The sequence below is a fragment of the Protomyctophum parallelum genome, assembly GCF_964188405.1.
Source record: "Protomyctophum parallelum genome assembly, chromosome: 11".
NCBI lineage: Eukaryota > Metazoa > Chordata > Actinopteri > Myctophiformes > Myctophidae > Protomyctophum > Protomyctophum parallelum.
Window position 1 is genome coordinate 9664052 of NC_139707.1, and position 21733 is coordinate 9685784.

At 45.1% G+C, this 21733-nt stretch overlaps 1 protein-coding gene across 1 annotated transcript; it reads right to left on the reverse strand.

Moving 5' to 3' along the window:
• Window positions 1-3275: 3275 nt before the first annotated feature.
• LOC310866562 (putative ribonuclease ZC3H12C) lies at window positions 3276-8300 on the reverse strand (the record flags this gene model as incomplete). The annotated part of the gene is made up of 5 exons (XM_083776210.1): window positions 3276-4801; window positions 5134-5240; window positions 5557-5791; window positions 6927-7066; window positions 7459-8300. The coding sequence occupies 5 exons, from the start codon at window positions 8298-8300 to the stop codon at window positions 3276-3278; spliced, it is 2850 nt and encodes a 949-aa protein (XP_083632336.1).
• Between the last annotated feature and the right edge of the window lie 13433 nt (window positions 8301-21733).

The following is a 21733-nucleotide window of genomic DNA, read 5'->3' on the forward strand; positions in this document are numbered from 1 at the left end:
ATCTACAAGCTCACGCCTAATTTATTAAAAAAATAAAAAGTATTTCTGTCATAAATAACATCTGAGCAGAGAATCACAAATGAACTGGCATGTATATATCCAAACACATGTTCATCATTTTCCCCAAAAAATACTAATACTATTAAAACATACAATCGATCCTTAATGTTATGCAACAAGACCCGAATGATTTCACACGTAGAAAAATAAAAGTCTTATTGCTGGTAAACATCACTTTGAAATTTCAGGGGGGAAAAAAAACTTGGTATGAAAAAGTCCATGACATTAAAACAAATAAAATGTTCTCTCTCTTTTACTGAACATGGTTCAGAATAATCAGAGCTAGGCGTTAGTTAACAAAGCACATATTAACCATGTTGTTAGGTTTGTGCCCACACACACTGGTACACACACTAGCACACAGTGCTAGTATAGACCACCAGGGTGAACAAAGCAGGCCGGTTCCCTTCCAGGGAAGGTGCACTTCTGGTACGGGGGACTAATGTTTATGCCGGATGTATATATACTGTCTCACGCACGACTGTTTACAAGCCCATTTACAAGCTCACGACGAGCCTGCGCTGATATTTTCAGGCTTTACAGTCGGGAAACGGCAAGTCCAAGTCCAACTGTGGCCATCATGGATGGCTCCTGAAAGCGAGTCTCACTCAGCACTTTAACCCATTTTGGACTGAGGTCGATTAAAAATCCTAAATTCTTTCTGAAAAACCCATGTTTCTATGTCGGTGGTGCTCAAGCTTTTTCATATCAAGGACCCCCGGAATTATCTCTATTGGACATGACCCTGACCCCCATCTCAAAATATGTAATTCCAGGAACCCCCAAGAAGCAAATATTTTAGTTAAAAAATGTTCGCTCTGAAATATATATTCAATGATTTGTGCCACATTTTAACGATTTTTTCAAAAATAGCAGACCTTGTAGATCTGCTATTTTTCAATAGCTAAAGCATAACATAGCACCAAAGGGGTTCCCGCTCAAAATGGGTTAAAGGAGCTTTAAAAACAAAAACTGAAATCACATAAATATATGAGACTGAAGGTAGTCTTAACTTATACAGCACTTGACACAAATTGTAGGAAATTGGTCCAAGTTCAAAATGGCTTTTCTTTCCCTACAGTACCAGACAATCAATTTTATGTCATGTAGAAATCCCTTTTCATGCACATATTATGCCCGCATTTAAATATTATCCAATAAAATCTCAATAGTCTACAACTGTAGCCGGGTAGTGGAACCTCTGAAAACTTTACCTGCTAAAAAAAGACTAATGCATTTCATGCTCTCAAATACTTAAGGCCCCCACATATACTATAGGCTAACATGCAGTGGCAAACACAATATTTGCCACATATATACACAAAGCAATATTTTCTTGTATAAATATTCTCATATAAAACAATGATCTGGTATTCCGATAACAGGATACAATTTGTATCAACAAGAAGAGGCGTTCTACAGCCACATGTTGCTATGTGGTTATTCAAGGCTAGATTTACACAGAGGCAGCGCCAATTTAGTTGCTGTGCCAATTCCCATTTCTCCCATGTATTCCCTTCTAAACCCCCACTGTAGTCCCGGGACAACAATGTGTCTCCTCCGGTATACACGTGTTATCAGCCAGTTCCCTGAGTTTCACTAGGGGGACGTAACGCATATCTCTGCCAGTTATGTTTCCTGCTGAACAGGTGCCCAGACCGACACTCTCCTCTGCCTGATTCCCAACCACAAACACGGCCTATTGTATTCAATGGAGGGCCCAGCCCGAGTGTTTTACCCCTATGCAGAAAAAAAACATTTCTACATTCTGAGATCTGGATTTTCCTTGTGGTTTGTGAATAGACAGAAACTAATCATGTGGTCTTACATTATGTCATTTGCCACATCTTTCACATTTCAACCATCAGCTAACTGTGTAACGTACCGGTAAGTAATGTATTGTAATGTTCGGTGTATTTAAATACAGGCCTGCTGCAGAGGCCAGAAATACCCTGTTTCTTCTGCCTGGAACAACGCCATGCTGATATAAGCTTCTCCTGGTGCTGGCGATGACAGCCCTGCCATGTGACACGGCCCCATCAAACAAAATCACCACAACATTAATATACAGAACCAAAAAAAAAAAAAAGACAGGAATAAATTAACACTTATGTTTAAATAAATAAATAAAACAAAAACAGTAGTTAATACCTACTCCAGACAGTACACCTGCACTTTATTCCTCAACAGCCACTTAAAAATGGCCACTGTGGTGCAGGTTGAGGACAGATCTAGACTTGACATGTTTTAATTCAATCAATCAATAATTGCAACCTCACAAACTGTGGAGTCACCTGACAGGGCTCTCCCGGCAAGAGGAAGTTGAACGCAGCTTCAAAAACAGAAACGCAGCAATGGGGGTTTCTTGGAGTAGTTTTTGAGACATTCAGCTGTAGCTTTTTCGCTTCCCCTAAATGGGAAATGCATCTAATTTAACCACAGCCACTTTGAAACAGGTGGTGGACCTGTTTAGAAAATATAATTCATGCATTATGCATGCAAGTGTTTGGTAGGCTATTTTTCTTTTTTGACATTTTTTTTCAAACGGAGGTATAACCCAAAGGCAAAGATTCTTTTTTTCTTTTTTTTTATTCTCATGTGATTGTAAAATCATGTAAAAATGAAAGCTGGTTAAATAATAATAATAATAATTAATAATAAAAAGTGCAGAACAGAACAAAAAAAATTAATAACTTAACATGAACAAAAATAAATAAATTAAAGATGCACAACGTAAGAAAAACAACCCGGCCAACCTTGAAACGCAACAAAAACCTCCCTAAAGCACATTGCCAATGCCAGCAAAACTACACCGATGTTAATTAAGTGCTGAAGGTGCTGAAGAAGCAACTCTGAAGATAGAAAAATAAGGTACTACTGTACTGTAGCCCAAGGCTCATCCTCATCCTCTTTAAATACAATTTCAAAAATATGATATCACAATTTATCTTGGTCATGTGGCCATACTCTATTACATCCAATAAGCAACTGTATAGGACATGAATATGTCAGCAGCAGTAAGATATGAATATAATCTTAAACCTCAGACCTGGCCTTAACCTTTTCAAGTTATCTACAACCTCTGGCTTCACCCTGCTGATGCTGCACAAGATCGTGCCAGATCGTTTGACAAATTTGAACCGTCCATGGCAAAACTGCGTGAGTGTGGACCCACACCCGTTTATGGACTGTTTACGGGTTACATTGTATTACCATCAGTAACCCTGTTGGGACTTCTCCATCAAAATGGCCGCGGCCAGCTGCTGGGCATCTGTCACATGGGGATGTCTGCTCATCACCACCCTCACCAAATCCGGAGGGAAGATATTACACAGGTTGACAAACACGTTCTCCCTCACGTCCTGGTATCGACCCCGGGTAGGGGACTCTTGATGCTGGGGGGCCACGGGCGCGTGGTTGTTGCTGTGAGCGCTGTGGGACAGAGGCAGTGAAGTGTGGGGGTGCAGGGACGTAGATAGGCCGCGAGGTGACAAGTGACCGTCCCTGCCCCAGGGCGAGTGCCAGCCCTCGTCGCGGCCCTCCGGGAGGCTCTGGCAGAGAAACGGTTTGGGGGGCTGCTGGTACTGCATCTCCCACCCTGACAGAGGCTGCTGCTGATGATGATGATGCTGGTTCAATCCAGCATAGTCCCTCCTGGCGTGAAGGGGCGACCCCTCGTACAACCGGGAGTCCTGGGGCCTGCTTTCCTGCCAGGGGGAGCCGAGTAGACTGTGGCCCAGAGGGGAGGTGTGGGGGGGAGGTGCGGGTGGAGGGGCTGGGTAGTCCCTAGGACACCCGGCGCGGCTGCTTAGGGACGAATGCTGCGGGTGGAGAGGCAGGTAGAACAAGGGTGGCTTAAAGGAGTGTGAAGGATGCGGGGGGTAGGAGGCCGGAGCCTCCTCCGAACCAAAGCCGGATAGCCTCCGCAGTGTCTCTGGCAAGGCGTAACTATGGGGAGGGTGAAGCCCCGCACTGGGAGCACCGTGGCTGGCCGGAGGGTGGGAGCAGCGTTTGGGGCAGTGGTGATGGTGGTGGGAGTGGGTGGGGCGGTGGTGACGGTGGCATTTGACTCTGTCATCTAGCGGGTCAGGGGAGAAGGAGTCCGAGCTGACGCTGCCCTCGCTGCTGCAGTCCGACGCCAGCGACCCGGCCCGCAAGTCCGCCGGGAAGAACCTCTCTGGACTCTGGGGCACAACCAGACTGAGGCTGGAGTAGGCCCTCATCAGGCAGCTGTAGTCCAGCTCTGGGGACTCGCATGTGGGGTAGGTGTCGCTGCGGCCTGGCCCCGACGCACCAACGAGTCTTGCGGAACCCCCATCTCCTCCCCTGGGCTGGTCCCACCTGTCCTGGCTTGCTGTTGGCCCCCCTGGAGCGAGGTGGTGCCCCAGGATAATGCTGCCGCTACAGCTACTGCTGCTGCTGCTACTTCCCCTGCCAGCATCGGCTTTGACCCGGACACCCAGCCTGTCCTCCAGGAAGTCACCGAAGCAGTCACTATGAAGGCCAGAGTCCAGCTTTTTCTTTGAAGGCCCTCGGCCAAGTTCTGTCTCCACCAGCATGCCGTCCGTTTGTCCCTTGGGTGAATGGAGGCTCTTTATCATCAGGGTGTCTCCAAGCAGGCTTTTGGCAGATGATGAACTTTTGACACTGGCTCTGAGCTCGTCAGCCACTGCACGCAGGGGCTGGCTGCCTCTCTCTGGGTGGTAGAACTTACACTTGTGGCCATAGGTGCATTTCCTCCCTGAGAGAGAGAACAGAGATTATATATTCACCCTTATTATTTCTTTTACGTTTTTCAGAGAATTTAGAAGGCATTTTTACAATCGGCCTCAGGTCTAAATGCGTTAAGTGGTTATGTAAAGTGTCAAAGTGTCATTCTGTACTGTACCGACCAAGTGGACATATAGTTATAGAATGTAAATAGTGACAGGAAAACGGCTTGTTGAATGTGACGCCTGGCATCATGTCAATGTTGCATCTAATGTGACAGATTCCCTGTTGAGTAGGAGTGCTATTAGTGCCCTCTGAGCTTGACTTTTATAAGATAGAGTTAAGTGTTGTTGGTGTCGTTACCATATGGACAGGGCTGCTTCCTGTGTTCAGGTACGATGGGTCTCTTTCTCAGGAAGTTCTCCAGACTGGGCCCGTGTCGACCCAGAGGGTCATCAGGTGGCATGAACCTAAATACACAGGTAACACATTGACATTTAGATCGTAAAAAAAAAAAAAAAAAACATCAGGTGTGTATTTTTTGCCTTGATTTTCGTCCTCATCCTGATGTTTTGATGAGCTATATATATACATTTTCTACAGCAATGCTAGCATTTTCTTTCCCACAGTTTTCTATCTTTAGATATATGTTCTTGTAATTCAAACAAACCGATTAAACAATCTCACAATATGCTTTGAGTATTCAGGTGCAACATTTGGGGAACCCCAGAAGGTACCCTTAGTTTCACGGAAGCGTTTAGTTTTGTTATGGTGAGGAAATCTTACTTGTCGTTTACAAACGAATACATCAGCAGCCGCTCATCAATGAACTTCTTCCACTCTGGCTTCTCATTGGACAGGTCACGGTAGTTGTCGTTGGAAACGATGATGCCGTCGGACTCATAGGCCAGCTTGACGATGAAGCGGTCGTCGTAGCAAACGACCCGACGGCCCTGAACACGGCGGGACGGAGTGAAGACCAGGATCTTCTCTTTCTCCAACCTGCGCAGGATCTCCTGGTCTGCAAGGGGAGACGGGGGGTTATCATCACAGTGGTTTGATCATTCATGTTGTAGCCCAGGGGTCCCCAAACCTTTCCATGCTAAGGACACCACGTAGCCATAGCCTCTGACTGCGGAACCCAAAAATGGCTTAAAATAAAAAGAATATATGTTTTAAAAAAAAGCAGATCTACAGTACATGCTCATGCATGTGTCACCTATGAAATGTGAAAAAATACATTTTATTTCTGGGTCTTGCAACTAATGCTGCAACTTGATTGATTGTTAATACAATAGAATAGAGCTTTGGTCTCCCTGCTTTTCGACACCCTCGCGGGACAGACCATGAGTTAAGGTGCATTCAGACTTGTGATTACATACAAAGTCAATTCAAAGACGAGAATTGCGCGAACGGGCGTGGCGGCGGCGCGGCGCGACCTGGCGCAGTACAAACGGGACGAACCGAGGCGAATATATATATATATTAGTCTGAACGCAGCTTTAGGCTTGATGGGCTGCAGCTGCACGAGTGTGAACAGCTCTGGTACTATGATCAGAACGCTCCTTCCAGTCTTATGACATTGGCTGGGTTTCCCAAACGCATATGGTGTAAGACTTGTAGTGCTGCACATGCTCAGATGCCCTCTAGGCCGTGCACATGGTGTCTTACACCATATGCGTTTGGGAAACCCAGCCATGGACTGTAGGTGTCTTTTTGAGGACAACTGCTTTGATTTGATATTATTGTTTACACACCAGATTATATATTTCAAGGGCGAGAGATCACAATAAAAACCCTAAGCATTATTCCTCCACATTGGGATGAGAAACGGCAACCTTTTGATGGTGCATCTTTGCAGAGTGCAGTGACCACTTTTCCATTGCATCTTATGAGTGATGGGGTTCATGTGGTGCTGGCCTGCGCGCACATACTAGTGCCAGTGGTATCAGTGTGATGGTGTCTGTTAAGTAGCCAGGGCAATTATCAGTACTATTACCAGTAAGACGTCCTGAGGGCGAGAAGCGACCCCGCCCTAAAGGGCGAGGTCGCACTCAAACAACAGAGCTTTAATATGGCACAGTTGAGAAGCAGGAGTTAAACTATTAATCAGTGAGGTCAGATGTAGAGTTGCAAATAATAAGGTTGTCCGTTACCTGTTATGAGTGCATCGGGTCGGGACTGTTCCTTCCTCCACGCAGGAACAAATACAGTGATGTCATGGTGACCTCGCTCCAGGAACCAATCAACGGCAAGTTGGATGCCTTGACAGGAGAACACTTCCTTGTTTCCATGACTGTGAAGAGGAACAGAGCAAAATGAATCACGGCTATTTTAATAGCCAATTCTGGTTGACACACGCTGCGTAAAAAAAGAAGCTCAACACAATCCAGCTAGGTCTAGTCAGTCGCGGGCTTGTGCACGGAACAAGCACACAAGACCGTGTCCAAAATTAACGCACGCCGTATACGCCTCATTGAAAATGAATTACTAGCCGCATCAGTCGCTCCCCGTCTGAAAAGACCTTTACTCAGCGAATCACAGTGAAAACCTGCATCCATTGGAACTTGGAAGCCCCTACAGGCCGTACTGACAGCAACCCCTGATGGACCGGCTGCCCAGCTTACCTGGCGACGCTCATTTTGTCCCATTAGGTAGACCCCGCCCCACCCCTCCCCCATTCCTCACCTCATGGCCACGTTGCTCCCATCCAAAACGACCGGCCTCAAGTTCTCCTTGTCCTCCAGGAGCCGCGAGGGACACAGCAACCGGCAGGAGTCCAGGGAGGAGGTGGAGGAGGAGCGGGACGAGGAGGCGGAGGAGTGAGCAGAGAAGGAGGAGGAGTGGTAGGCTGTGGGACCTCCCCCCTGCAGGACACCGACCTGCTGCTCCGTCTCCGTCTTGGTTCCCAGTTTGACCAGCTCTCCCAGTATGTCGTTGATGAGAGCGCCGGGGCCCAGCTTCCTCAGGACCTGGAGCACCAGCTCTTCGGGGTAGCCGAGCTTCAGGGCGAAGTCCACCTTGGCCCGGTAGTCCGAGAGGGGATCCACGGAGGCGACCGGTGTCGCCGTCGCGGGCAGCTGCGAGGGCGGCGTGGCCGCTGCGGGCGGAGAGTCTCGGGGTGATGGGCTCTGTGCGGAGGGGTCCCGGTGGGGAGGGGTCCCAGAGGGGTCCCGGTGGGGAGGGGTCCCAGAGGGGTCCCGGTGGGGTGTTGGAAGCCGGCGCTGGACCCGTTCGTCATCGCTGTCCGAGACGGCACTTTCTTCCGAGCAGTTACTGCTGATGCTGATGCTGCTGATGCTCAAACTGCTGCTGGTACTGCTGCTCCTACTGTTACTACCGCTGCTGCTGCCGTTACCACAACCGCCGGCTCCCGCCTCCTCTTCTCCTCTGGCCCGCGGGGGCCCTGCGTGCCCGGCGGTGGTGCCCTGGGTGGCATGATGGCCTCCTTCCACGTGGAGGTAGTTCAGATCCAGCCCCAGGCTGAGGAGGCAGCCTGTCCCATCCTCCAGATGGTCGTTCAGGCCCATGAAGCTGCCTCACACATCCAGTCCCACGCCTGCTGTTGCCTCCCTGACCGCCCTGACGCCCGGGGGACCCCACCGTTACTGCTGGTGACTCACCGACCAATCCTGGGAGGGAAGCCTATAGGGGAGAGGGGGAGGAACAACAAGGGAAAGGTTCAAGCGTTAAAGGAGCTATAATAAGGAGCTCATAATCTATCTAAGAGTGAGCCTTCTTTAGAGCAGACTGTAATAATACGTCTCCTCCCTCTGCGCCTACCAGAACAAATCCTGCTTTAAACAAATGACTGAACCATACCAAACCAATGTGGAATAACTAAAGCCAATGACAATGAATCTATAAAGCGGACTGTCAACTCATGGGTGTATTTGTTATTACCATTATTTCTTCTCCTACATATTACAGTATGTTTCTTTTTGTGCCTGGGTGTGTCTCAGTTGGTAGAGAGCTCACCTTTGAATTGTAAGGTTCTAGGTTTGATAACAGAGCACCAACTCACGGCTTGGCTATGATGTGGTACTGCTCCAGGTTTCAAATATAGACATGTCAAAACTAGCAGATCGACAGATCATTCGAACTTGTGGATCTGCTCGTCTTGATACTTCCGTCACCGTGTGACTCTGTAGTATGATCAACTACGCCGGCTTTCATTTACAAATAAATAAATAAACATGCGTTGTGAGCTTGTATTATTTTTTTTCTTCTTTAATGATTGCCTACGGCTGCTGAAGTCGTTAATGTATGTTTTTTAATAATAGTCCAAATCTAAAAAGTAGCAAGAGTTTTCAAATAATTGTAGTGAAAAGTACAATATTTGTTAGTGGAGTAGAAGTATTGAACATTGGAAATACTCCAGTAAAGTAAGAAGGGGATATTTCACTTGTCATTTTATCATCTACTCAGGCTTATGTGAACACCCCAGTCGGTTTTTAAGTTGCTTGATTCAGAAATTAGATATTTGATATTAATTTTAGCTACCACACCCCCTTCCTATACAAACCCAGTATAACGTCAAACTAACCATGATAGATTCATAACAAATACCCAACCTTTTTTCTGTTGACTGATATTGTCCTTCTAATAGGCTACGTGAGGGGGCCATAGCTTTTAATTTACTGTTTTCATTTACCTGTTGCTTAGGTAGTAGGAACCTTTGTAAAAGGTACTGTGTGACACAGGAACCTGTTAATGGTTGCACCGATCTGTGTTCACATTTTGAGTGTGCTCATTTAATAAACTATTGCCCGGTTGGATAAATTCATGGGGAAAGGGAAGGATTCCGAAGCAACTTTATCCCAAATATAGGTAAGACATACATTATTGTTTATTGCTGCTTCTGCCGCCGTGCAGAAATGGGGTGACAATCTAAACTCTGTGATTTGCATAAAAGGCTCTTTCATTTCCAATAGAAGTACCTGTAAAATCCAACACATACTATTGGTGAAATAGAAGTGTGTGTGTTTGTGTGTGTGTGTGTGCGCGCGCGCGTGTGTGTCATTATGTGTATATTCAAGGACTAGCTTCCATTCTAGCCCCTCTCCTGTTTGGCTTCACACGCCAAAATTAAGGATTGACAATTTGAAGAACCCTTCTTAGGGCTATAGTATACTAGCCGGCTACCTTATCCCTAATCTTATTTGCCATGTTTTTACTATTTAAAAACCCCCCTTTTCAAATAGCCCATCTACAAGCTCACAACGTGTTGATGTAGATCGGAACTACTTTAAAATGTTTTTCAACATGGTAAAACATGGCAGATAGGTTTATGGGTAAGCGGTTGGTAAACTGCAGGTATACTTTGCCCCGGCGCAAGCTTGTAAATAAATGTTTTGTGGTGGGCGGCGTTCCACATGCAGCGAACCATCTGGGGGTCCCCCATTTGTAATCCTTGGAACATTGTTTTGTTTTAAAGCATATACGGCTCTATAGGCTGCAGACACTGTGAGTCTGTGACAAGGACCACTGTCCTTGGATTAGTTGAATCCATGAGGGACCTGTTGTGTTGGAGAAGTGCTTACAGTGAATAGTGACCCTGTTAAAACAAGAGACATAGACATATGTTCCTGTATCCCCCACATCTTTCTCATGCATGCATGCACATTACACACACACACACATATTTCCATTTTACTAAGTATTCGCTGGACTTTAAGATGTTCTTTGTCCATGGATATGTAGTTTGTTTGTTTGGGGCTTCAGGATATTGCATAAGTATAGTGTCAAGCCTTTTGTTCATTGTGCTGCAGATTAAGCCGAATGCCGAACAATGTTAGATCGCTCCTCCATTCATGAATACATGTTATTTTCTTCAATAAAAGAAAGCTTCAAGGAACCTTGTAAATCAAGCTGGTGGTCAGCTGTTAACCACATAAACCCAGCTCCGTTGACCGGTGTCCCCCAGGGCTTAATACTATTGCCCCCTCCTTTTTACCCTGTAGACTCTATACCACATCTCTTTGTCAAAAAATTGCCAAACCCCATTGCCGCTGGTAAAACCTGCTATTTTCACCGACTGTTCCAGAATAGGTACGCTAGGGTTCATATAATAATCTATTACACAGATTGAGTTCAATGAACAGATTGTGTAGCCTGATTATCAGACTGAAGCTTCCTGATATGGGCTAGAGATTGTGTGCACCTGCTTTAGGCACTGGATAACAATTGAAAAGTAATAGAATAGAAAAGTTCAACTATCCACACACATCCTTCCACACACAAGATTGTAGGCCTTGTTAATGTTAACAGTAGTGTTACTAAGCAACACTAGCCTAACTACTGATGGGCCTACATTACAACAGTGAAGGGTTTAAATCTGCACAGTGTAATGTACACTACAGTATCAACACAGTAAAATCTATATCGCAATCTCACTTACTTAAATTTACACTCAGATTTATTCCTGTGTGCCTTGGGCATGGCCTAGTATTTCAGTGTTATAAAATACTGTATGTGGTCACTGCGAAAAGGGGGATAGCAAGGGAAGGGTCTCGTCAGCCCACCGGAACACCCCCCCCCCCCCCCCTCTCCCCCCTCCCCCCCTTAATGACCCGACCCCCAGCATCCAAGCTGCCGCGTCACTGTTTGTCTCCATGAATGCCAGAAGAGGGCTGGAATAATTTAGTCCTCCAACAATGAAAGTAGCACAAAAGGAGAAAGCGAGAGTGTGTGTGTGTGTGTGTGGGGGTGTGTGTGTGTGTGTGGGGGGGGACTGGGGTGTGTGGGGGTGTGTTGGCGGGGCCACGGTGGGGAGAGAAGTGTGTCTGGCTTGCCGTCGCTCAACAAAACAGCTGCCAAGCCAATCTGTCCTCCCGCGACGGAGGTCATTGTTCACTAGAACTATACGGAGGGGCACAGACGGAGGCTGTATCTATTCATGCAACACCCGTCCACGCACACACACGCACACACGCACACACACACACACACGCACACACACACACACACACGCACACAGTGACCCCTAGTAATCCAGTGCAGGCCTTACGCCTTAGTCACCCGACAGGATTCCAGGGGAATCAACTAAAAGAACGATGACACAGCAGCAGCACACAGGAAATCTTCTTATTCTGACCTGAGATCAGATTCTAAAAAAGTCTTCTACATCATGACATTTTTCTGAAAAAGCTATATGTTTCTATGTCGGTCGTTCTTCGATTTTTCAAAAATAGCAGACCTACAAGCTCGTTGCACGCCACTCGGTGGCGAGCTATAGAAACAAACCGAAAAACTTTTCTGGTTACTGTACGTCCTTTTTTAGCAGATCTTGTGTTGTACTGTACTTCCCTGTGCCTGTCCTTGCAAATTAATAAAGTATTCAATCAATCAATACACACTGAAGTAACAATAGTGATAATCCGGTGTGTCACAACAGTCCAGCTGGCTCCAACATCATAAAATACAATCGATTTTAATGAAAGAATAGCTAAATCACATTCTGGCTTGTATAATGTGTTTGAACCAATTTACCTGTGTCCAGTGGCGTAAAGTAGCTAAGTACATTTACTCAGTACTGTAGTTAAGTACAATTGTGAGGTATTTTTCTTTACTGGAGTATTTCCAATTATGTGCACTTTTACTTGTACCCGATCTATAAACTCACAATGTGCCACACGATGCGAGTCATTGATCTGCTATTTTCAAAAGATTATTAGAACATTTGTGAAATGGGACATTCTGCATAATGAATACTTTTAATACTAATACTTTTGAACGTTTACTCAAGTACATTTAGAATCCAGACTTTTACCTTTTAAGAAATCATTTCCACATTGCACTATTGATACTTTTACTTAAGTAAAAAATGGCAGTACTTTTTCCACCACCACTGCCTGTGTCCCTTAGTGTCGGAGGGACCCAAGCCGTGGAGGCGGCTGCAATGAATCGGGAAAGGTAATTATAATCGCTAAACGCTGATTTTCTAAGAAACAAAGGAATTGATAGAGCGGTCAGGTGCTGATTCCATTCCATCACTTCTGCCACCACTGAATTGACCTAGCATGCAGGGTACTACAAGACCAGTGACCCCCTGCCAGGGGTCATCGGCTTGTGGTGGACATTTTTGTTTAAATATTGCCAGAAACGGAAAAGGTTCCATTTGTACTCTCAGAGTTAAAACCACTAGTACTAGTTGGACTCCTTTGGGTCTTATCCATGGAGTTTGAGACAGCTTTGTTCTCATGTCTCACAGCAGACGCAAGCTCAAATAACTCCACATTTTCCACCAAAATCACTAGGTATTATGCGAAGGATGCTTTCCTCACCGTTAATGCACTTACACGATCTACAGTTAATATAAAACTCCATGACACTATGTTATTGTGCAACATTTCCACCGAAAGTACTGTGATTTTTTCTATTATGAGAACATAAAAAATAAAACATTTGCCAGGGACAAGACCAAGTCTTTGGACACATTTGTCCGTGTACGGACATATTGATGGCCCATGGGCCCACCGGCCCTTTAGTTTACAGTGTACCAGTGACACTAATAGCAAAATGCAACAAATATCCTCAATACTGACCAGCCTGACAGCACAGCAACACTGGGATCGTTTGCACTGGAAATGCAGATGTGTGAGGATTTATGGCCTAAAAACAAATGGCCATTGTAACGGAATTAACAAAATATATGCATGTGTGGTGGTTGTATAACCTACAACCAGCTGCTCTGCCGTGGTATGCAAATGACTGGCTAGAATATCCAACTGTTCTAAATTATATCCAAAGAAAAATTAAATAGAATGGAATTTCATAATTTACATATAGTCCCGTTCGAATATATGAACACCAAATTAGGTACAGTGTGGGTAATACATAACTGGTGCGAGAGTGCGCACTGCACATGCGTGGTCAAAACAAATGTTGCGTTATTTTGGCATGCCTGACAAAGAACAAAGAATATATGGGCATAAAAGGAACACAGACATAATGTCTGGGTGGGGCATGCATTTACTTGCATCGTTCCAAGTAGGCCAGTGCCCAACGGGCACCGCTGTAGAGGCTCCAACGGGCACTGCTCTAGTACTACATACAGTAGGCTATGTGACATCTATCTGTCCTGTAAGTAGACTTAGAAATGTTGACTACTGTTGACTACTGATTCACTACAAGTGACTCTTATTTTGAAGAGGAAGAGGAAGTCCGTTTCGGTTGTAACCAAGCTGCCATGACAGTTGTTGAACGTGAATGTTGTTGTGGCTATAAAGAAGAACCCACGTGGATTAAACACAAGCTTTTATCTAAGGTTCATATATTTACGATATGAAAATCATGCATCTGTGAGACTGACTGTACACACTTTGGAATGGCGGGCTACATGCACAGTGCACACAGAATAACTGTTCCTACTTCCGGGCCACTTCCGTACTTCCTTCACAGGTGTTACCGATGATGATACTAATTTAGGCTCTGTTCCATTTAGTGTGCAGTAGTTCTCAAACTTCCTACTGTAATTTCAAGAACCCCCCAATAACTTTTGGGAGTTAAACACCCGTACATTTCTAACCCACTCAAGGACACTTTGAGACCCACTGGTGTATAGCAGAGAGTTTCCAATGAGCCAACATGCACAATAGCAGCACCCTTACTCTGTTTGAACAGAGCCTTCATTAGTATCGGCGGTATCACCTGTGAAGGAAGTGGGGAAGGGGCCCAAGTTCTTTCCAAAACGGCATGTGTGCATAGAGATCATTACGTTAAACATGGACTCTCCGTGGCATTAGGTGAGTAGCCTAATTAATTGTATCGGTGTATCTGGCTAAAATAACATTGTGGTAGACACATTTATCTCATGTTTTTGTTTTGTAGGTTAGTTTTACTCCACCCCAAATGTGATTATTTTTGTATTCAGACAGACAGATACTAGGTTCATTGTTTTACCTGCATGGTAGCTAGTTTATTGAGGCACCGACTATACTCTGTTCTCTCGGCACTCTATGCTTGGAATTAGTTAACTTAGTTAACTGGAATTAGTTATGTTCATGCTGACTTCCTAATCTTTAAAAAAAAATTATCCCACGATTTTGCATCCCATTTTTTCACCCAGGGGGCCAGGGGGAGGTAGTTTAGTGACCAGGATTACTGAATGTTTTATGTGAGGGTACCTACTCTAGGCCCTAGAGTAGGTACCCTCACATAAAACATGCAGTAATCCACAGGGAGGACATGCAAACTCCACACAGAAAGGCCCTTTCGCCAACCCCACTGATATCAAAAGGGACACAGGCCACTTTCTCTGTTTGACCAACAATTAGAATACAAAGCAGCGTCAAAACAATGGTTGGTCTCCTGCCAAGCGGCTATCAATGTAAAGAAGTTACATTATTCAAATGACCATCATTTGAATGAATGAATGTCATTAGCAATTAGTTTACAAATAAACGAGGGTTTTTACTGTGAAGCTGTTGAGCCAAGATTATCTTCTTTTTGGTAGCTTAATTATCACTAGACTAGAGAGCAACAGAGCATAATACTATTTACAAGCACTACCTACATCACCAAAGATTACCAATAATAATTTAATTGTCATACAATGAACTGCGAAAATAGATATACAACATGCTCATGAACTGTCGTGAGTTGTAGTCCTGCTATTTTTTACCATTTTGGAAAATCTGTATGTAAACCATGTCAACCTGAACGACAGGTGGACAATGGTTAATGAGAAAAGAAAAAGGCCTTTTGTATTGATCCTTTGGATGACATTAGTTCTCTGTATTGATTGCTTGCTCCAAGTGAGGGCATAGGGGAGCAGTTATGGGGAAAGTCTCTTGCTCTGAGGCACTTAACCAGGCATCACGAAGCCTGAAGCAGCCAGGGATCAAACCCGGTAGCTTCCCATTCCCCGATGAACCACTGCCGGCCCCAAACAATGAACAGGCCTATGTTTATGTTTATGTGGTTGTAACGGAGTGCATGACACTAAAACATCCTCGTATCCTTCACTCGCATTGTTTCCTTGAGTCTTTGCACCTTAACATTTAACAGCGTGGAGGGCTGAGGCTAGTTGTTTAACTTTTAGAGTTGGGCTTACAATTAGGAAAACATTCAGGTTAGGGTCATAGTCATTTAGAGGTTGTGACTGGTTTTAGAGTTATGGCTGATTTACGTACATACTGAGTTGTGCACCAGTGTTGGACACCGACAATATCTGTGTGTTGTGAGCTTGTAGATTGGCTACTTTCGGCTTTAACGTTTCGGGTTAAAAAATGGCAAAGAAATGTAAAAATGCCATTCATAAAATCGGTGTCCTGAAATGCTGATGTCTCCCCAAGTAGAGTAATACAAAGGTGTGTGTCTGTGTCTGTGTGTGTGTGTGTCTATATGTCTGGAGGTCTGAGAGGGGATATCCCCCTGGGGTCCTAGCGAGAGAGTAGCGGGGGGTGTTGGGGTGTCTTGTCGCTCCCTTGAGGCCAGACCTGTGTCACTCCCCGGGGGGGGGGGGGGGGGGGGGGGGGGGGTTTGAACCGCGGCTGCCGGCTGGGCAGAGCTGGACACAGCCGAGCTGGTCCTCCACCACACACCAGTGACGTCTGCACGGGACAAAGGGGGATGTGAGGGGCGGGGGGTGGGATTAGAGGCAGCAGGGGCAACAGATGCCTACTGAATCCACAGGGGACCATCCTGAAAGCACACACACACACACGACACAATCCTCCTCGTCTTACTCCTACAACTGCGTATACTCTCAGGTTCACGTGATCTCTGTGAGGCATCCTCCTGAGCTGAGCATGCTCGGTGTGCATCATGCTGACCTCATCAGCATCGTCATGTGATCGGAGCCCAGAGGTGTTGAGGAAACTCTAGTCTAGTCTACACAGTTCTAATTTGAGCATCCAGCCCCCTGTCTGTCTGCTGCTCACTCCCCCAACCTGCATCTCTCTCTCTCTCTCTCTCTCTCTCTCTCTCTCTCTCTCTCTCTCTCTCTCTCTCTCTCTCTCTCTCTCTCTCTCTCTCTCTCTCTCTCTCTCTCTCTTCCCCCCCCCCCCCCCCATGGCCCAACTATCTGCTAACTTGAAACATATGTGTTTCCATTATTAACCTATATATATATATATACACACACAACAGTAAAACAAGGAAAAACTGTTTGGAGCTCCAACAGAGTGTACCGTAGTTTACGTGCAGTTTCAATATTTAATGATACAGAGTCGTTTTATCTACATTAACTAGGGCCTCCCTCAAGTTTCAAGTTGTATTAAAAAAAAATCAAAAACTTGCATACTACTGTATCTGCAAGCTTTGCATCACAGCACGTTGAGCTTGTAGAACAAACTAGGCTATAGAATATGTTTTAAGTAGGAAGTGTAGGAAGTAATTACTACTGCTTTTAGCAAGCAAAAACTAGAGTAAAAAGTAGAACCCAATTTGACATCCAAACCTGTCAAGTCTCTTGCTAAATCTTTGTCTTGTTGCAATGTTATGACACATACAGTATGAGCAATGTGGTTAAATATATTATTATAGTTTTTAAGTTTCAATTCAATTGATTGCAATGTGTTAGGGCTGAATGATCATGGCTATAGTGATAATCCCATTCATTCTGCTTAATATATTTAACCACCATTAATTATCACCATAAGTATTGTTAATGGTGACTTTTGGTAGAACATATAGACTTTGTAATGTCTTTGTTGCTCATAGTTTATCACTGGCATGACTTTGGTCAATATGGCATGTGATGACCTCCATGATTTGATCTGATTGTGTCTGTGATCCTCATGGATGGAGAGTTGGTTGTGTAATGGTGTCTGGTTATTAACCCTAGTGTAATGGTGTCTGGTTATTAACCCTAGTGTAATGGTGTGTCTGGTTATTAACCCTAGTGTAATGGTGTCTGGTTATTAACCCTAGTGGAATGGTGTCTGGTTATTAACCCTAGTGTAATGGTGTCTGGTTATTAACCCTAGTGGAATGGTGTCTGGTTATTAACCCTAGTGGAATGGTGTCTGGTTATTAACCCTAGTGTAATGGTGTCTGGTTATTAACCCTAGTGGAATGGTGAGGAGAAAAACAGCTGGCCAGATAAGATTTGAATGAATCCCTTCATTCATATTTCACATAATTGTGAAACATGCCTAGAATCACAGTTGTCTGTACATAAGTTAATAAAGTTAATAAAATATAGTTGTTAGTAAGTCAATACGTAATAAAATATGACATAAAACAACAACTTACCAATTCCAGTGAGAAATGACAAAAAGGACTGACTTCCTAGAACTGCTCAAATTGAAATATCTTTGGTAATTCCAGCAAGCTGAGAAACCACACACTGCACTGCATTAATTCCCCAAATTTGGCAGCAGAGGATGAAAACTCCTCTAGGCTTTAATTTATCTCTGGAATCCAGCAGAGAATCTAAAGTAAAGGAACCAAGGCTGCCAATCCAAATAGCCCGTGAGGAGATGAGAGGAGCAGTGTCCTTCCAGGCAGCAGCAACAGTGCTTGGGTCTTCTTTGTTGTAGTTTATTTGGTAGAGCTGCAGAGTGCAATGGCCCCAGACAGGCAGGTTCAACAGTGTGACTGAGACAACAAATGCAGCTGCAAAACTTCTACCATTCCCTCTTCGCAACAGAGACTGCCTCCTGGCCAATGGGAGCGCAGTGACTTCACAATGAGGAGGGCGCATGCATGCATCCGTGCGCGCGCGCGCACACACACACACACACACACACACACACCCCTAATCTGCCAGTATGCTTGCTCATACACATAATGCACATATCACACAAAAAACATAGTATGCAAGTCTCGGTTAACTTTCTTCCAGACCTACTACTATACTATACTTGCATACTGTCATGCACTGCTCTACAATTCAGTTAAAATCAAAGGGGCTTTTTTTTGCGTGTAAAACATGCATTGCCAAACAGAAAACAAATGTGAAAATAAATGTGAAGCATAGCCCTACAAGAAGGAAATGTATGACGCATGCATGCTCTCTCTCGCACAAGCCCATACAACTTTAGACCCAAACTCCTGCCCCTCACCCACACAGCCAAAAAGGACACATGAACTCAATGCTCCACGACCACTAACAGCAACCCCCCACCCCCCTCCAACCCCCCCCCCCACCAGCCCATCCGCTGGCTCGAGCCGTGAATGGACAAGGGGGCGTGTTGACAATTGTGTGTGTATGTGTGTGTGTGGGGGGGGGGGACACAACACAAAGGAGGACCCTCGGAGGGCAGCTGCACGCAGACACACCAGGCCCAGGGCCATCATGCACACACACACACACACTGAAGGATGTATGCGCACACATACAAGACACCGAAGGATACATGCTTCACACACACACACACTATTATGTGCACACGTACGTACACTACCATATACGCACACAAACACACACACAGATCTAAGAGAGGCCATGTTTCCCTGGACCTCTTTGTCCATGGGGGGGGGGGGAGGTGGTGGGGTGTAGCTGAACTCAGACAATGAAAGAAATTCTGTGTTCACCTTTAAATAGGTGTTAGGGGGCGTGTACATAGTTGCGTGCGTACTGCGTAGCCTACGTGAATGTATGCATGTGTGGGTTGAACAAAGTTCAAATAAGTTGTGGACGTGTGGGACGTGGGTCAGGACTTACCAAGATCCTTATTTACCCTCTGTAGTACAGCGGAGTCACTTACCAATCACACCTCACTCCACCCTGCCCCTGACCCTGCATAAAGCAGCTCTACTTCAGAGATCACACCTCACTCCACCCTGCCCCTGACCCTGCATAAAGCAGCTCTACTTCAGAGATCACACCTCACTCCACCCTGCCCCTGACCCTGCATCAAGCAGCTCTACTTCAGAGATCACACCTCACTCCACCCTGCCCCTGACCCTGCATCAAGCAGCTCTACTTCAGAGATCACACCTCACTCCACCCTGCCCCTGACCCTGCATCAAGCAGCTCTACTTCAGAGATCACACCTCACTCCACCCTGCCCCTGACCCTGCATCAAGCAGCTCTACTTCAGAGATCACACCTCACTCCACCCTGCCCCTGACCCTGCATAAAGCAGCTCTACTTCAGAGATCACACCTCACTCCACCCTGCCCCTGACCCTGCATCAAGTGCCTCAGTGCCCCACTTGGGGCACCGAGGCCAAGAAAGCCTGGGCACGCCTGTCATTTTGAAGGATTTTTTTCTTTATTTATTTTTAGGGGCAAGCGACTCTGCCTCACTTAAGCTTTGAGCTGAAAGAGAGAGTAAGAAACTGGGAGGGAGAATGTTGAATAATCAAGGGGACGACGACAAAAGAGCGGAAGGGGGGGGAGGGGGCATTTATTGTTTGGACAGGTTTGACAAAATAGTGGTGTGTCTTCAAAGGATTCGGTGCTGTGCTATTTCCCCCATGCAGCACGGAGGGGTACCGGGGGTGCGTATTATCCCCCTCCCCACCTGCCCCTTGTGGCAAATATTCTGGCTCGTAATGATGTGGCGGTCATAACTCATAAGTCATGTTGTAGTCACTGATTTGTAGTCATCAGGCAGAAAACCACTAGGCGGAATAAGAAGTACCCATACATTACATAGTACTGATTCCGCCTTGTGGTTTCCTGCCAGATGACTACAAATCATTGACTACAACATGACGGAAGTTACCATCCGCCCCCGACCGGATCATAAACCCGAAATGGAACGCTGAAGGCAAGCGACTATAGTAGACCTACTGTACATGTAAACAGAGCTGCTACTGAGGCTTTTCCCCCCCTTTTGTATACTACCGTATAGTTTTGAGGAAAAATGCTATTTGTCCCAAAATGGCTGCCAAAGATTGGTGCTATTCGTTTCAAAAACCTTGTATATAACGACGCATTGTGACATAACTCTGTTTACTCAATGCTGTACCCCCTCCAACTGTATATACTTTCTCCATTTTCAAGTGTTTTAGTATATTTTGACACAACTTGCTTTGGCAATGTAAACATATGTTTTCTTATGCCAATAAAGCTCTCGAATCAAGAGGGAAGTCCATAACACTAAAAGACATTTAATCATTGCCTTAATTTACATAAATGCAGTGAAAACCTGACCAACAAACACTCGGCACAAACAAGGGACTAAATTATTTTCGCTCCTATATGCCACCAAAATGTGGAACGCCCTACCAACAGTCATTAAGACATGTGAATCAGGGCACCTACGGATGGCTGCAATTCGAAACTGGCCCCCGTAAAATCTGAATTTCCATTTCTATATAATGCTGACCTATATCTTTCTGTAGCACCAGATGATCCCTGTCTTATAGTTTAGACCCATTGTTGACCTGTCTGTCCAGCATCAAATGCTGGATGAGTGAGAACTTTCTCAAGCTGAATGAGGATGAGACAGAAGTTCTCATAATTGGTTCTAGTGAGTGAGCAGAAAGAATCAATAAGTAGACTTGACAATCTGACTGTATAGTAAAAGTACTGTAAAGACCTTGGGGGTCATTACTCATTATTGATTCTGAGTTGAATTTTAATACACTCATTAATTGCCTTTTTTCACCTTTAGAAATATTGCTGGACAATGCAAAAAACGTTGATTCACGCCTTTGTTTTCTCCCGGCTTGATTACTTACTTTTTTCTGGCCTGCCAAAGAAAACGACTGACAGATTACAACTTGTCCAAAATGTGGCAGCTAGAGTTTCAACTAAAACTAAGATGAGAGAACATATTACTCCAGTTTGAGCTTCACTCCTTAGGCTCTCAGTTGATTTTAGGATTGATTTTAACATTATTTTACTTGTTTATAAAGCTCTCATTGGCCTCGCACCTTCCTACCTACATGACTGCCTGCCTAGATATGTCCCAAACCCCCCCCCCCCCCATAAGGTCCTCCACTGCTCGAGTATTTCCTATTTCCAATACTTTTACTTCAACTACGTTTCGGATCCTATGTACTGTAAATGTGCTAGTTACTAGGTACTATGTTTTATTATTAACCACAGATTAACCACT